Raw genomic sequence first — 16,847 nt, 5'->3', positions numbered from 1 at the left:
AAAACCACTTTTTGGGCAAAAAAAGTAGTTTTATTTGATTTTGACTGTAATTATTATTATTTTTTTTCAACAAACTTTATTTAACTGATTGACATTTTTTTTTAAAGTCCCACCAGGGGACTTCACTATGCGATGTGCCGATCGCATATATAATGCTTTGGTATACTTAGTATACCAAAGCATTATTGCCTGTCAGTGTAAAACTGACAGGCAACCTGTTAGGTCATGCCTCCGGCATCGCCTAACAGGCAGTTGCGGAAGACAGACCTGGGGGTCTTTGTTAGACCCCCGGCTGTCATGGAAACCCGACGGCGACCCGCGATTTGTTTGCGGGGGCGGCGATCGGGTGACAGAGGGAGCTCCCTCCCTCTGTCAAACACATTAGATGCCGCTGTCACTATTGACAGCGGCATTTAATGGGTTAAACTGCCGGAATCGGAACACGCTTCGATTCCGGCAGTTGCAGCAGGAGCCAGGCTGTGTATAACAGCCGTGCTCCTGCCACTGATCGCGTGGGTACACTGGCAGTACCCGCGCCATCACAGGACGGATATATCTGTCCTCCTGCGCGAACTAGCAGCTGCTGAGGACGGATATATCCGTCCTTCGGCGTTAAGGAGTTAAACTTTGAAGCCACGAAGGATCTGTCATCCTGTAACGGCTCTTGGTAATTTGTATGTTAATTGAAGTGTTGTGCACCGTTGTGTTCCCGGTCTTTTTATTGCATATATATGTGCACACTACACGTGCAACTATTGTATACTGACCTGACGAAGGGACCAGTCCGGTCCAGAAACGCGTCGTCTTCTCAATAAAAGATCTCCTAGATCCTATGCACTTGACTCCGTTCCTGATCCTCTTCAGCCTGGCGCCGATACCCGTAATTACACTGCATTTTTTTTCTCTTCACCTTCTGACTCTCTGTAGATAATGCCACAGTACTTCCTACAGATAGTGCCACACACATCCCCCTGTAGATAGCGCCACACCCCAATCCCTGTAGATAACACCATTGGGGCTCCCTCTAGGAGTGGAATCCCCAGCCAGGACGTTGCGGATGCTCTGGCCGGGGATTCCTCTGCTGGAGGAGCCCCTGACGCCACTGTTCATATATGGACAGTGATGTCAGGGATTCGTCCTGGACCAGAATCCCCGGCCAGAGCGTTGTCGATGCTCTGGCCGGGGATTCCTCTCCTAGATAAGCCCCTGACATCACTGTCCATATAAGGACAGTGACGTCAGAGGCTTCCACAGGAGAGAAATCCCTGGGCCAGAGCATCGGCAACGCTCTGGCCGGGGATTCTGGTCCAGGAGTCCCTGACATCACTGTCCATATATGGAAATCTACAGTAGATAGTGCCACACACCCCTATAGATAGTGCCACACACATTGCCCTGTAGATAGTGCCACACACACCCCCTATAGATAGCGCCACACCCTGTATATAGCTCCATTGGGGCTTTCTCTAGGAGTGTAATCCCCGCTCAGAGTTCCCGAAGCTCTGGCCGGGGATTCCTCTCCTGGACAGTGACGTCAAGGGCTCCTCCAGGAGAGGAATCCCGAGCCAGAGCGTTGGCACCGCTCTGGCTGGGGATTCCACTCCAAAAGGGAGCCCCAATGGAGCTATCTACAGGGAGAGGGGGGGGGTGTAGCGCTGTCGACATGGTTGGGGGCGCTATCTACAGTGGGGTGGCAGTATCTACAGAGGACTGTGTGGGGCACTATCTACAGGGGACTGTGTGGGGTGCTATCTACAGGGGGTGGCACTTTCTACAGGGGGGTGTGTGTGGCACTTTCTACAGGGGATTCTGATCCAGGAGGAGCTACTTACCTAACTGTCCATATATGGATAATGACGTCAGGGGCTACCTCTAAGAGCGGAATCCCCGGCCAGAACGTCAGCAACTCTCTGGACGGGGATTGAATGGCAGAGCAGGGAGCAGATAGTTTCCTGCTCTGCCATAACATTTAATTGTATCTGCGTCCTGAGGACGCAGATACAATTCAATAAGGCAGTTGCCGGGATATGTCCAGGACAGGAATTTGCCGGGACAGTTCCGGCAAATTCGGGACTATTGGCAACTATGGGTTCGGATGCAGTGCCTGTAATACATGCGCAAAAAGCACCCATATTACTGCCGTCTGAGAAGCGCCCTAAGGCCGAGAAAACACACACACACACTTTTGATGTAGATTTTGGCTTTGTTTTTTTGCCAAACAGAGGTGGACACAAAAGAAACGAGATGAATCAGTGTTTTTTTTGTTTTTGTTTTTTTACATCTTTCCTTCCTTTTGGATCCACTTCTGGCTTTGGCTAAAAAAAAATCTGCGCGTGACCCTGGCCACTAAGAGCATGGAGAGGTCCTTCAACAGGATGGTAAATAGTTCTTACATATATGAGCTAGTTCCTATACCTGATCACTAGGGCTAGAAAGTCCCTTGAATAGGGAACCACTCACGTTAGTATTTGTCTACTATCTCTGAGGAGCTTGCAGTCTTTTATTTCACTGGTCTCTCATCAATAGATTATGTTTCTAGGCGCTGCGGACGGGTTTCTATGCGCTTGTAGCTTCATCAAAATGGCGGCTGAGATGACCGGGAATAGCATAGTACCTTCCTCTAGCGTCTGAACAGGATGCCCAGAAGATCGCATGACGTCATCTCTCCGCGCCCAGTCATTCATCGTAGAGAAGTATGGCTGCGCTGTCAGGATTCTTGCGCTCCAAGGTTAGACATGTGTATGTGAGGAGTGAGTGCGGAGGAAAATGTTATATTGCTGGTGTAAAGACGGCTCCGCATGTAATAAAAGTAGGATAATGCATGGTATACAACCCAAAATTACAAGCATATAGTAACAGGGTGCTTGATTTTATCAGCGTGGTATTGTTATTATAGATTTTTTTTTTTCCTTTCAGCACTAAAAAAGCATTGTAATATAAATGGAGTCCTTAGTGACCAGTCCAAACGTCAGCAGGAGGCAGAATGACATCACCCGGGTCCTCTGTGCTGCGTACACAGCCCCATGCACTACAGATTCAGAATATTCTCACCACAGAAAATAGTTTTTCCTTTGACCCCAGTGAGAAGAGGAAAGGAGGAATCATTCACTGTCAATGTAGATGAGGGATGTACAACGTACCACCCTCCGGTATCTGTTTTAGAACCCGCTCCATCTCCCTGGCAGGAGCATTCAGTCCTTCATACCTCCTGCCAGACAAATAGTTATTTCTGCTTATATTCAAGCCTTAGAAGTGGGGGAGTTTATTGCGCGTTTTTTTTTTTTTAGCCAAAGCCAGAAGACGATCAAATAGGAAAGAAAGATATAAAGAAAAGACTGATGCATCTGCTTTATTTGTGTCCACTTCTGTTTGGCTAAAAAAAAGCTGAGCCAAAAACTGCACCAAAACTGTGTGTGTGATCCTAGCCTAAGAGGTTTTTTATTTAGGTTTTTTTTTTTTGACAGGAGAGGCTATTTATAGTGTAATCCGGAGAAGCTCCATGAAAATCCTCTTATCAACATACACCAAATAAATCCTGTAAATATGAGTTTTCTTGATTGTTGTTGTGTTTTATGTATTCGGCAGCTGTTCTGGCCGCAGGCTGGATTATTCCACTCCGGTTTCCGGTTACTAGCAGGCGACAAGGAACTTTTAGTTAAACTCAGAAAGAAAACTGGCTACTCGTTTATGAATTGTAAGAAAGCACTAGAAAAGTTCAACAATGATGTAAAAGAGGTAAGACGTAACAACGGCTTCTCATCATACAGTCAAATATTCACTATGTCAGGCCTAAGGAGCCAGCTCCAAAAGTTAGGAGCAGTGTCAGGTCCACATGCAAATGTAAAAACAAAAATTGCAGCAACCCCAAGGTTCAAACCTGACCTTACACATTACCTGAGATTTTGCCCCCTCCTCCATAGTCAGAATAAAACAGTAGAGCCCATCCCTCACCTCTAGTAGTAAAAACGGTGACTCTCTCTCTCCTCCAGTAGGCACAACAAGGCCCCCCCCCCCAGCAAAAGTTATACAGTATATGAGTCTGAGGAACATAAATAGAACTGTACATGAGTCTAGTAAAGGTTTTTGTCCATGTGTTTTGGGGCTCCTTCACACTTGCCTAGGAAAATACGGATCAAATACAGATCCTTCTTTTTTTTACTATTTTTTGTTTGCGTATTGTATCCATTATTGTTCCATATTTTGTTATGAGTTGTCCGTTTTACATTCATATTTGTTCCGTTTATTGTAAAAATAATGAAAAAAAAAGTTGGTTGTTTTTGTAATGTTGCTGAAATACTAATGTAAAAAATGGAACAAATACGCACATGTGAACTATGCAAGAACGGAACATGCGTTTCTAAAATCAACCCATTGACCGAAATAAATGTATCCGTGTACGGGCTCATAGACTTTCTATTGACTCCGTACTCCGATACATTAATTTCCGGAAAAAGCCGAACAGAAACGAAGCGGCTGAGCACTCACACGAGCACTTCAGCTGCTTCGTTTTAGCGATTGGCGGGGGTCTCAGTGCTCGGACCCCCACCAAATAAAAACTTCTGACATGTCACTATGACATGTCAGAAGTTGTTAAACGTTTAGTTACCCTTTTAAAAATCGGAAATGTGACTAAAACCATATGAATGTATTGACACCGTTTTTTTTAATGGAAAAAAAAAGCGGAATTAATACGTATCCGATATACGGAAGTATAAATGAGCCCTTATGTTCCCTGGAATATGGGTTGTTCAGCTTATTTTTGCCACAGTCGTCTGAATACTGACTATTAATTCTTTATAAAGGCAGAGACGTGGCTCCATCAGCAAGCACAAAAGGAAGGATGGAATAAAGCTTCCAAGTTACAAGGAAGGAAGACTGCAGAGGGTCTTGTGGGTCTTCTGCAGGAAGGCAGCAGTGCGGTGATGGTGGAAGTGAGTAAATGATGCATCTGTACATGAGCCACGCTGGATTATATTGTACTCTGTTATATATTATAGTGAAATTCTAAACATGGTGAAATAGCATTGCCAGAATATTAAGATGCTATATACAACCCATATATATATGTTTAGCCTCAGTATTCCCATGACGTGTTCGTCTGGTGTACACTTGGATGAATTGCTTAGGACGGAAGGTGTTCGGTCAACTATTACCAACCTTCCGCTGCGTCATTAGCTACTTAGCTTAAGTATGGCGGCAGCCTGAGTGAGGTCGCTGCGTTCCAGCCCAAGAGTGGACCAATCCGGTCAACTGACCTGAGTCAGTGAGGAGGGTGATCGGACTGGTCCACTCCTGAGCCGACACAGTCCAGTCACCTGACTTCACGTCCGTGACGTGAGGTCAGGTGACTGGACTGGTCTACTTCTGACCGCCGCTGCCATTGTGTCATTCCCTCAGACAGAGCCATGTATGTTGGCGACGGCGGTCTGAGTGTGGTAGTTGCGTGCTGGCCCAGGAGTGGACCTGTCCGGTCACCTGACCTGAGTCAGTGAGGTCAAGTGACCGTACTGGTCCATTCCTGGGCCGCCACAGTCCAGTCACCTGACCTCATTCTGACAGCCACTGCCGCCGTATCATTCCCTCCTTAGCCCCGTCAGCCGTACTCGCTCACATTTAGGACCAGTAGGAGGGCGGCGGTCTGGGTGAGGCCAGTGTGTGCCTGCCCGGGAGTGGACCAGTCCAGTCACCTGACGTGAGGTCAGGTGACTTAACTGGTCCACTCCCGGGCAAGCACGCACTGACCTACTAACTCAGACCACAGCGTACTCCGTACTTGGCTCCATCTGCCCACCTCCAGCTCCTGACTTAAAATTTAGAAACTTAGCTGAGGCCTAAATGTAGAAATTTTGCTGTAGTGTAGACATAGGATAGGATCTGTCTTAAAAGCATGTAGTGAGGTCAGATGACTAAAGTTGTTTTTTTTCATCAAGGACATTTATGATATATCCACAGGATATCCAAAAAATAAAGTATTTGAAGCAGCACAAATCCTGAATTAACTCACCCCTAATGTGATGGTTGGAACTGCTTCTCTTTAGTGAGGCGTGTGATGTTAGCCGGTAGTGATGATGTTGCTACTGCGTCAGTCAGTCTGGAGCGCAGTAGACTCTTTACAATGGTAAGTTTTGAAAAGAAGTGCTCGCAGCTCTCTGGGACCCACACCTATCTCTAGAATGGGGCCCCGTAAACCCCGTTCTACCTCTCTGTGTTCCGACTGATTTCCGACCATGGAGAAGAAAACAGCGTAACTTGCTGAACTACTCTGTTTCCTAAGTCCCATAGAACTGAATAGTAGTTACGGAAACAGCGTAACTCGCATGCTTCGCTGCTTCCGTAACTGCCATTCACTACTATGGGAGTTACGTAAACTGCATAGATCAGAGAGCCACGCTGTTTTTTTCTTCATGGTCAGAAATCAGCCAGAACACTGAGAGGTAGAACGTGGTTTAGGGGGCCCCGTTCTAGAGATAGATGCGGGTCCCAGAGCTGGGACCCGCATCTGACATTTATGACACATCCTGTGGATATGTCATAAATGTCCCTGATCGGAAAACCCCTTTAAGTAAGTAAGTAAGTAAGTTGGAACAACTTACTGCTGCAAGCACTTCTTTTCAAAACTTACCATTGCAAAGAGTCTACTGCGCTCCAGACTGACTGACGCAGTAGCAACATCATCACTACCGGCTAAAATCACACGCCTCACTAAAGACAAGCAGTTCCAGCCATCACGTTAGGGGTGAGTTAATTTAATGTTTGACCAAATATAGCAGGCAAATTTTTTAAGTTGATAATTTTTTATGGCCCGCGAATGATTTTATAAATATCCAAATGGCCCTTGGCAGAAAAAAGGTTCTCCACCCCTGCTTTACTATTACTATTTATGGTAAATTTCCAGACTACAAGCCTAAAAAAATACCAAAAAGTTTTCCCTATATGCTATAATAAGACCACATCAAACGTATCTTAGAAAAATACAAAATGACTTTATTGAAGACAAACAGCACAGTTGATCAAGACACTTTAAAAATTAACACCCATAAAAACAATGTACAATAGTACACAGAAAATAGACAGTGTTGAATATAGGGCAGGGCAAACAATGGTAGTATAATGCATACTATATCATAGACTATAAAGTATGTATCCTGAGTATAAATATACTGATAATAAACACCACAGCAAAGGCCTATAATATGACCACAAAGATTGTAAGGTAACAGTCATAGAAGAGAAAAAGTCATAAAGACCTCAAGATACACATACCAAAAACCCACCATGCGCCATTCCACTGCCACAACACTGTCAGAACACCATAGGGGTGTTCTGACAGTGGAATGGCGCATGGTGGGTCTTTGGTATGCGTATCTTGAGGTCTTTATGACTTTTTCTCTTCTATGACTGTTACCTTACAATCTTTGTGGTCATATTATAGGCCTTTGCTGTGGTGTTTATTATCAGTATATTTATACTCAGGATACATACTTTATAGTCTATGATATAGTATGCATTATACTACCATTGTTTGCCCTGCCCTATATTCAACACTGTCTATTTTCTGTGTACTATTGTACATTGTTTTTATGGGTGTTAATTTTTAAAGTGTCTTGATCAACTGTGCTGTTTGTCTTCAATAAAGTCATTTTGTATTTTTCTAAGATACGTTTGATGTGGTCTTATTATAGCATATAGGGATAACTTTTTGGTGTTTCTATGCATGGGGTCCCATATATGCAACTATACTCATTGATATATGACCTTGAATTTATAGGTATTCTTTTTTGGCTTAAATACAAGCCTAAAAAATGTCTGCCTCTACTCACTAGGTGGCAGCTGTCCTTTAAACCAGGATCTTACATCCTGTCTTCACACCCTTCAATGTTTAAAGTGGCACCGTAATAACACTGTGGTGCTTTATAAGATGACCAGGTTCAGGGGTGCTAGGTCATGTTGGCTGCTCTTGAGGAAGGAAGCATTGTCCGTCATCGTGTCTTCTCCACTCAGTGGTGCCAAGCGATTTTGTGGCATCACTGACTGGAGACGAGTAGCCGATGGACAGAGCTGTCCACCTCAAACGCCACCTGCATGTTTATTCAGAAAGTCAGATGAAGCACACACGGCAGCAGGCAGTGGAGGACAATTTAGGAGGAAATACCCCTAGTAGCCAGGACTTTTGGATCTTTTTATTGGGATAAACAGCCATATATTTTTTTTTAACTAATAATGTGGTTCAATGGCTATCAAAAGAAAATAAGTTGTTTAAAGAGGCTCTGTCACCAGTTTATAAGTGCCCTATCTCCTACATAATCTGATTGGCGCTGTAATGTAGAGAACAACAGTGGTTTTTATTTTGAAAAAGGATCATTTTTTGAGCAAGTTATGAGCAATTTTAGATTTATGCTAATGAGTTTCTCAATGGACAACTGGGCGTGTTTTTACTTTTTACCAACTGGGCGTTGTACAGAGGAGTGTATGAGGCTGACCAATCAGTGTCATACACTTCTCATTGTTCCAGCCCAGCATGATCCACAGGACAGTGTGATTGTGCAGTGAAAGAAGCTGGGCTGGAACAATGAGAAGTGTATGACACTGATTGGTCACTGATCGGTCAGCGTCATACACTCCTCTGTACAACGCCCACTTGGTCTAAAGTAAGAACACGTCCACTTGGGCTTTAAGCAACTCATTAGCATAAATCTAAACTAGCTCATAACTTGCTCAAAAATGATCGTTTTTCAAAATAAAAACCACTTCTGTTATCTACATTACAGCGCCGATCACATTATGTAGGAGATAGGGCACTTATAATCTGGTGACAGAGCCTCTTTAAAATTGCAAATTGACCATTTAAAGCACCAGTGTCTTATAACCGTGACAATTTAAAGTGTATTGTTTGATCTGTTTGCAGCGTTTACAGGAAAGTGTTGGCTTTCCTAATGCACATAGGTTTTAATACGGAAAATAAAAAAAATAATATATAGCAGTTTTTTTTTTTGCAAAAATGACCTGTTCCATGAAGTTCTGACGTTGCAGCATTGGTCTGTTATGTGCTTGGTTTAGGGGGTTATTTGTAGTTTTGAAAAATCACAGCATTTTGCCGCGATTTTGTGGTAATAAACCACAATTTAAGTGCACTGTGTGAAGTAGCCTTATTGTTTGGTCATTAACAGTACTGATGATGGTTATAAATTGTACAACTAACGAAAACAATAAAAACTGTATTTGTCCAGGTGAATTGTGAGACCGACTTTGTTGCCAGAAATGTGAAGTTTCAGCAGCTGGTTCAGCAGGCAGCACTTTGTACTCTGAAACATTGCCGGACTGGGGAGCAGCACCAGGCTTCCTATTCAAAGGTAACCCATCGATATCACGCCTAAGATTAACAGCAGCCACAATTCAAAGGATATGTACACAAATGCAAGCTTTTTTTTCTTTTTAATTTATTACATTAATGTGATTCGAAACTTTTTTTTAATTCACTTATCTAAAAAATGTTTTTTCGTTTTTCCGATACAAATTCTATGTATACTCTCTCCTGTATCGTTCACTATCCGCTAAATCTGTCTGTGAAGTGAACTGATGGCTCGGCTGAGAGCGGGTCCTGTGAATCTCTTAACACACATGATCACCATAATATCAATGAACTCTAAGTTGATGAGATATTAGATGTGATCGATATTATTGGGATTCTGTGTGATCGGACCCACTCCCAGCCGAGCTATCAGTGATAGCGAACGATTCAGGATAGAGTAGACATAGAAGTTGTATCAGAAAAATGAACATTTGTTTTTTTTTATAAAAGTGTTTTGTTTTTTTTAATAATATATATATATATATATATATATATATATATATATATAAAAACAGAAAGCGAAGCAGCACTCAACATCAAATGGGTTTATTTATCCAATATCCACTACAATGTAACTTGGATTAATAAACCCATTTGATTTTGAGTGCTGCTTCGCTTTCTCTTTATTTGATGTCTATTGTACAAGGAGGGGGTCACTCCTTGGTTTGAAGCTTAGCACCGGCCTTGCTGGCATGAAACCACAGTGCTGCTCCAACTTCTGTTTTTTGTGTGTGTATATATATATATATAATTATTCTTTGGGAACTGAAACATCCATACAGCTAGTTCTCTTTTCTATTTAACTGTATGTATTTAGAGAATTGTTCAGTCTCCATATTACTCTACTTATCAAATACTAAGATAGAAATCATGCTGGAAATAGGTAGGTATAAGGAGTTCATTGTTTGTTTGTTTTTTTTAAAAAAAAAAGGCTTTTCTCAATACAGGCCGTTTCCAGTTAGATGTTATTTGGGTCTAGACAAAGATATCACTATAATAATATTGCAATTAAAACCGTTCAGCTGCACTTCAGATAAGTATATGAAAACGTTTAATTGATAAGAACAGTTCAATTGTATGACTAAAATGAAGAAATGTTCTTTTACAATATGTATTAACAATGGAACTTGCTATACTTGGGGTGTCTTTCACATACCCAGCATAAGATTGACTTGACAAGGGGTGCTAATATTTACTGTAGATTCTGACCCTCGCTTTCTGGTGGTCGCAACAGGAAAGGATGGAGTTGGAGCTCAAACAGGAACTGCTTCCTATAGTAGAAAGGCCTTACAGCGCTTAGTTTTAGATTTCTGTTTACTGGTGCAACTTTTCAGAAATGTTATGTATGGCATTCAATCTTAAAGGGTAACTAAATGTTTGACTAACTTCTGACATGTCATAAGTTTTGATTGGTAGGGGTGCGAGCACGGAGACCCCCACCAATCGCTAAAACAAAGCGATCTCTGAGCTCGGTCCCCCACCAGTCAAAATTTCTGACATGTCACTATGACATGTCAGAAGTTTGTTAAACGTTTAGTTACCCTTTAATTGTTGCTCAATTGTAGCTTTACTATGATTTATTTCCCTCTGCTTACATTGATGTGCAGTGTGGGGGAATTTATTAAGACTAGAGTTTTATACACCAGACTTAATCTAAACAGTGCTGGAGTAAGGCGCACGCCTCTTATTAAACTAGGTGCATTTCTGGCTGTGCTATAAAATCAAATCTTCGCCAGTTCATAACTGTCGCAGATTTGCTCCATAATGTACACCAATTTCTGGTGTACATTTTATTAAATCTGTCTGCCTGCAGAAGGCCCTGTCCCTTTCATGAAGCTCCACCTGCCTTTGGTAAAATGCTGTGAGCTGCACAAATGCCTCCAAAAAAATGGCTTTTTTTAAATTTATACTCAAATTGCGGCATTTGCCCCATTTCTACATCAGAAACAGATGATAAATTCCCCTTGTGTTTATATTTTTAAGGGCTTACTGCCTGGTGAGGAGATTTTGCATATGAAGACACATGAATCCTCTCTTAAAGATGTTCTTGCAATGACCATTGGTATGTATCATAGACTTCGTGTGCACGTTGGCAGTTTGTCTTAAAACGTAACAAAAACAAGTTTTTGTTATGTGACAAATATATTTATATATAATCCTGAAACATTCTAGTTTTGTACACTGGCCACTAGAGTACAAATAATAGGCTGACATTTCCTGTTTTCAGCAGCTCACTTGTCAGCTTTGCTGTGTAGACTGGGACAGGGTCACAGGGTGTGGGATTAAATGACTGCTCTATTGTACTGCTGGAGATTTACATAAGGCTGGATAGACATTATACACGCAGATAAGGCTATGTATGCATCTCCTCTGTCACACTCTGAGGATGGGGGCTGTACTCCATCACTTCCTGGAGATTGTAATAGTTTATTACATTAAACATTTATTTCTCTTCTACTAACTTAAATTTAAATAATGGAGCTAAAATTAAATAAATGAGATTCCCTTTTAAATGGTCATATTTCTATAGAGCTTAGATTAAAGCGACCCTCCAATTAAAATTGAAAATGTAACTATACATGGCAAATGTATGATCAACATACCTGGTGCCCTCCTCATGAACGATCCTGCCGCCATTTGTGTGTTCTGTTACCATCATGCATTTTCACAAAATTGCCGCCCCCATCTTTCCACTGACCTCCAATAGATCTGCGTCCATGTCATCTGAGTCATTAGCGCTGGTCCATGAGAGAGCAGTGGAGGAAGAAGCGGGTTTCAGACTTCCTAAGAATGCTTTACATAGAAAAGACTGAGGCTATGGCGGTCAGATCGTTCATGAGGAAGGTACCAGGTATGTTGATTATACATTTGAAATGTATAGTCATATTTTCTATACTGACTAGTAGAATCCTTTTTAAGGGGTATTCCAGTATGGTAAACTTAATATATATTGAAAGTATGCTGCACAAAATAAAAATCATCGATATACATTAATTAAATATTTTCATTAGTTTCCTACAAAATAACTCACCAAGCAGTAGCCAAAAAGGTGATGTTTATAGCTCGTTGCCTAGGGTTACGACCTGTAGTCCATACAGTAGTTATGGGATGAGCATTCGCAGGTCCTGCACTATCCATATCTAAACCGCGCGTCCTGGCTGCTCCACAGAAGCCCCGCGCTTGTGCTGTCACTATGAAGTCCTGCAATACTATTCTGCTTCCCGGTGTACCCGGCTTAAATCAATCTGGGCTTATTGTAGGCTCTATAGCCACAGAGCCTATTTACCAAGCCCGCAAAATAAAATATCTTCCCCCTGCGTATAGCCTCACTAATGTACAATACTGTATGCAGCGTCACTAAATTATTTAGGGACCCATTCTGCTTTGAAAGTACAGCAGAACGCTGCTCAGTGCCTTCCCACCTCCCCCCCCCCCAAGTAAAGTTGGGAACCGTAGTCTTCTAACCACATGGGCTGCTGCTGTAGCCCAGCCCACTCTGGCCGCACCAAGAAGGAGAACATGGGGAGCAACAGTGTGACAGAAAAAAGGTAATTATATATGTTCAGGATGTCATACTGATGTTCTATGTATAATAACCCTGCAGCCGTCCTTATACATTTTTGTCCGCCTGCTGGAATATCCCTTTATTCCCAGAAACCACTCTCTTTGATTTTAAACAATGCGTGTGACCAGATATAAGATGCAGGGAAACGTGTTTAGTAATAATATTCACCAGATACAGGAAATACTGATAGGACTCTCATAGAAGAGCTGATAAAATAGGGCACTTGATAACCTTAGCTGAATATTAACCAATCATTCTTCATGTGTGCAAATCACGTTATTACTACTAATATTGGGAAAGAAACACTAATCAATATTCCCACAGAAGTCCAAAATGCATGTATAAATACAAAGCCAACCTGAAGACAATTATGCATTACAATCACAAAGTGAGTCCCAATAAAAATGTACATATTTAATTAACCATTAGAAAATGACAAAAGTGGGAACACGCACAGGCTAATAAAACACGCAATGTTGTGGATCACCCTGATATAGTATAACAAGTGCATAAATTCAGAACAATATATACAGATAGTACATAAGAGCATACACTAAATGCCATAAATACAGTGTACAAAATGTCAAACAACCCGCAGTATGGGAACATAGGTAAAAATGAGAACCAAGGTATAAGGTCGTACCAAGGAAAACGTTCATTACCCAGGCTAAGGCAGAATTCAGGCGAACGTAGAGTACGTCCGTGTGACGGCCGTTAAAACAACGGCCGTCACACTGACGCATGTATTTCAATAGGGTCATTCACACTGATTCCGCCATAGTCTAGTCAAGTCTATGGGGATCCGTGAAAACGGAAGCTACACAGGTGTACCTCGGACGTAAAAAACGTCATGTTTCTCACGTCCGAGTTTCCCCACGTTCGTTTGAATCTGGCCTAAAAGTAAGAGCCGAAGAGCAGAGAAAAAATACTAGGGGGTCCACCACGCCCCATACATTGTAAATGTAGTAGTGCACCAGAAGACAGTCTGAGTTTTCACTATCACAATATTACTGGTTCTATTGAGTCTTCTCTGCTGTTGTAAGATCCATGTTCCACCTCATGCCAAAATGAGCAGCTCTGCTTCCTGCTTCTCTCCTCACATTAAGCCTTTGGCCGTAGACGGAACAATTATTAAGTGTAAAACAAAGAAAGCATTTACACTAGACTGGACTGACTCGCCACAGCTTTTATAGAAAACAGTGTTGTACGTTCTGGCTACCAGCAGCCACCACTAGAGGGAGTGTCTGAGATAACTGCACTGTTATACATTGAACTCCATAATAACCATTGCAGTAAGCTCTCATGCTCCCTCTAGTGGCAGCCAGAATGTTACGTTTTAACCCCTTCCTGTCCTGCGCTGTACATATACAGCGAGGGCAGGAGGTCCTCAACGCGAGCTGATATCATGCTTGCTCTTATCTTGGCCATTTTACCGCTTAATAGTGACCGTGGTATCTAAGGAGTTTGACAGACGGAGAAGGCTCCCTCTGTTGGTCCAGCGGCGCCCCCACAATGCCATCACAGGGTGCGATGGGTTGTAATGGTAGCAGGGGGCCTAACATAGGAACTAGTGTCTGCAATGGACATAAGCATATGCTGCCTGTCAGTCGAATATCAAGAGGCAGGCATAATACATAATTTTTGCCGTGTATTATGTAAGCAATCAAACGTCAAGTCCTCTTGTGGGACGAATACATGTTGTAAAAAATAATTTAAAAAAAGTTTTGAAGTATAAAATATAAAAATCCAAGTAAACAATTTTTTTTTCCACCATAAAAAGTGCTTTATGGTAAAAAAAAATAAAAAATACTATAATAAAAAAAGCCACATTTAGTATATAAAAACCCTTTAATATTTTGATGGCTATGACATTATACCGTTACTGCAGTATCTAGCTTAGTATTGTGGTGATAGAATTTCTGTATTTGTATAATTCTAGATACGTTTGTTTTGATGTCACTCGTCATTTCCTCTACATTTATGCATCTTTTTGTTTTTGAAGGTAAACTTGGAGAGAACATGTTGGTGAGAAGAGCTGCCTGGTTCATGATCTCTTCTGACATTTTTATTGGGTCATACATGCATGGCACTTTACAGGCAGACCTGCCGTCCTTGACAAACATGTCATTTGGCAAATATGGGTCATTGGTTGTGTGTAGAAAGACTGATGCAAGTTCGACAAGCAACATTACTGAACTTGGTCGTAGGCTGGGCCAGCATGTAGTAGGCATGAATCCTTTGTCGGTGGGGTCTATAGAAGATGAATGTACTGGAGATGCAGAAACCAGAATGTTGGCCCAACCTTTCCTGCTGGAGCCCAGCCTGACTGTAGGACAGTATCTTCAGCCACATGGAGTACAAGTGTTGGATTTTGTACGCTTTGAATGTGGGGAGGAAATACAGTCTTCAGAAACCAGTCCATTTTAATGAGTCACGCAAAAAAAACCATTCACACAGGCCTAGGGATTTCAGCTATGTACATTACAAGTTAAAAATAAACCAAACATTTACAATATTATTATTGCATGATTGATTTTACTATTTAAAAAAAAAAAGTGTATTGTAAGTATCCAAGTTTTTGTCTGTTCATTGTACACTCCTCAACATTGAAATTGCAACACCAAGAAGGGCAAGCCGTAAGGTTATGCAAATCGAGGAAATAGCAGGTATCTCTAAGATCTGCAAATTATCAAATTTTCAAGCACCTAGCTCCAATCTGTGGCATGTGGAAGGGGCATAAAAGCCAGATTGAAAGCAAAGGTTTTTAGCCACATGAAACCTCAAAAATCAAGTGTTGTGGGATGATTGTGCGATGGCTCCCGTTCGTCGACGTGCCAGTAATCACCACTTGTCGCCAACTGAGAGGGACAGAATTCTTGAACTGAGAGAGACCTTGGTTTATCACTACATGCTTAGCCCAAGATGTCAGCAATGTTCAACATTGTTTGTCTCAGAGGTTGGGAGAACAAGAACAAATAGGGATGACCGCAAGAGGTGCACAGAGGCAAAACTCTGCACAGACGAATCATCTGATTGGAAGAATGGTGTGCAGTGATGTATTCTGTACTGCAAGTGAAATTGGTCGTCACATCCCAAGCCTAGGGCGGCAACCAATGTATTGACACAAACCATCAAGAGGCATTTGCGCAACATTGGGCTACGAGCCATACGTCCAGCTACAGGTGTTCCGTTGACAACACGCCACCGCTCTCAAAGGCTATCATGGTGCACAGCAATACGACAATTGAGGCTGGAATGGAGGTCTATTCTCTTGAGCGAGTCCCGCTAATGTCTCGGACGCAATGGTAGCCATAGGTTGGTCTGGAAACCACGTGGGCAACGCCATTAAGAGGCCTTTACAAGGAAACGTCACACTAGTCCTACTCCCGGGATTATGGTGTGGGGTGGCATAATGTATGGTAGGTGGACCCCTCTAGTCTTAATTTCAGGTACACGCATAGTTACATTGATTTAGTCGTGGAACCAGTGCAATGTTCCCTCTAAGTCTTGGCAGCTCCTGAGCAGGGCAGTTAGGGAGTCTCCATCAATGGTGGGCGATCTGATGACCAAAAGTAATACCCCCAGTAACCACTAATATAGCGACTAAATAAGAGAATAAGAAAACTTATTTTAAATTCGTTTTAAATTACTTTTTTAAATACTATAATAAAAGTACAGCAGTAAAATAGATGACCGTTCTAAACACCAATTATAGGCATCAATGAAAGGATCCTTCATTACACCCTTGCCCCTATAGATGGCCCCACACAGACCGCCTGTAGATAGCGACGCACACACACACCCTGTAGATAGTGCCACAGACCCCCTGTAGAGAGCGCCACACAGCCCCTGTAGATAGCGTCACCCCCCTGTTGATACAAGGACTACGAAATGACCCTCATAGCTGGCAGGCAATAGACATTCAAAAAAGGA

The 16,847-nt window shown here is 42.2% G+C and overlaps 1 protein-coding gene and 1 long non-coding RNA gene across 2 annotated transcripts in view; one reads left to right on the top strand and one right to left on the bottom strand.

Annotated features, from left to right (window-relative positions):
• LOC142742340 (uncharacterized) overlaps positions 1 to 2,785 on the bottom strand; it is a 54,652-nt gene extending 51,867 nt beyond the window's left edge. Inside the window, exon 1 of the long non-coding RNA XR_012881358.1 lies at positions 2,461 to 2,785. This is a non-coding gene — a long non-coding RNA (uncharacterized LOC142742340). The remainder of the gene's footprint in view (positions 1 to 2,460) is intronic.
• Positions 2,610 to 15,429, top strand: TSFM (Ts translation elongation factor, mitochondrial). The gene is made up of 6 exons (XM_075851954.1): positions 2,610 to 2,728; positions 3,586 to 3,735; positions 4,803 to 4,931; positions 9,228 to 9,350; positions 11,333 to 11,411; positions 14,917 to 15,429. Exons 1-6 carry the CDS (start codon positions 2,696 to 2,698, stop codon positions 15,339 to 15,341), a joined length of 939 nt encoding a protein of 312 aa, XP_075708069.1. The 5' UTR covers positions 2,610 to 2,695; the 3' UTR covers positions 15,342 to 15,429.
• Positions 15,430 to 16,847: the final 1,418 nt, after the last annotated feature.

This window comes from Rhinoderma darwinii, chromosome 2, assembly GCF_050947455.1.
Source record: "Rhinoderma darwinii isolate aRhiDar2 chromosome 2, aRhiDar2.hap1, whole genome shotgun sequence".
NCBI lineage: Eukaryota > Metazoa > Chordata > Amphibia > Anura > Rhinodermatidae > Rhinoderma > Rhinoderma darwinii.
The sequence above is the reverse complement of the archived record's forward strand: the minus strand, read 5'-3'. Positions and strand labels throughout refer to the sequence as shown.

Coding starts and splice junctions, on each gene's coding strand:
- TSFM (XM_075851954.1), top strand. CDS start 2,696: ATGGCTGCGCTGTCAGGATTCTTGCGCTCCAAG. Junction 4,932..9,227: donor GCAGTGCGGTGATGGTGGAA/GTGAGTAAATGA, acceptor GTATTTGTCCAG/GTGAATTGTGAGACCGACTT. Junction 9,351..11,332: donor ACCAGGCTTCCTATTCAAAG/GTAACCCATCGA, acceptor TATATTTTTAAG/GGCTTACTGCCTGGTGAGGA.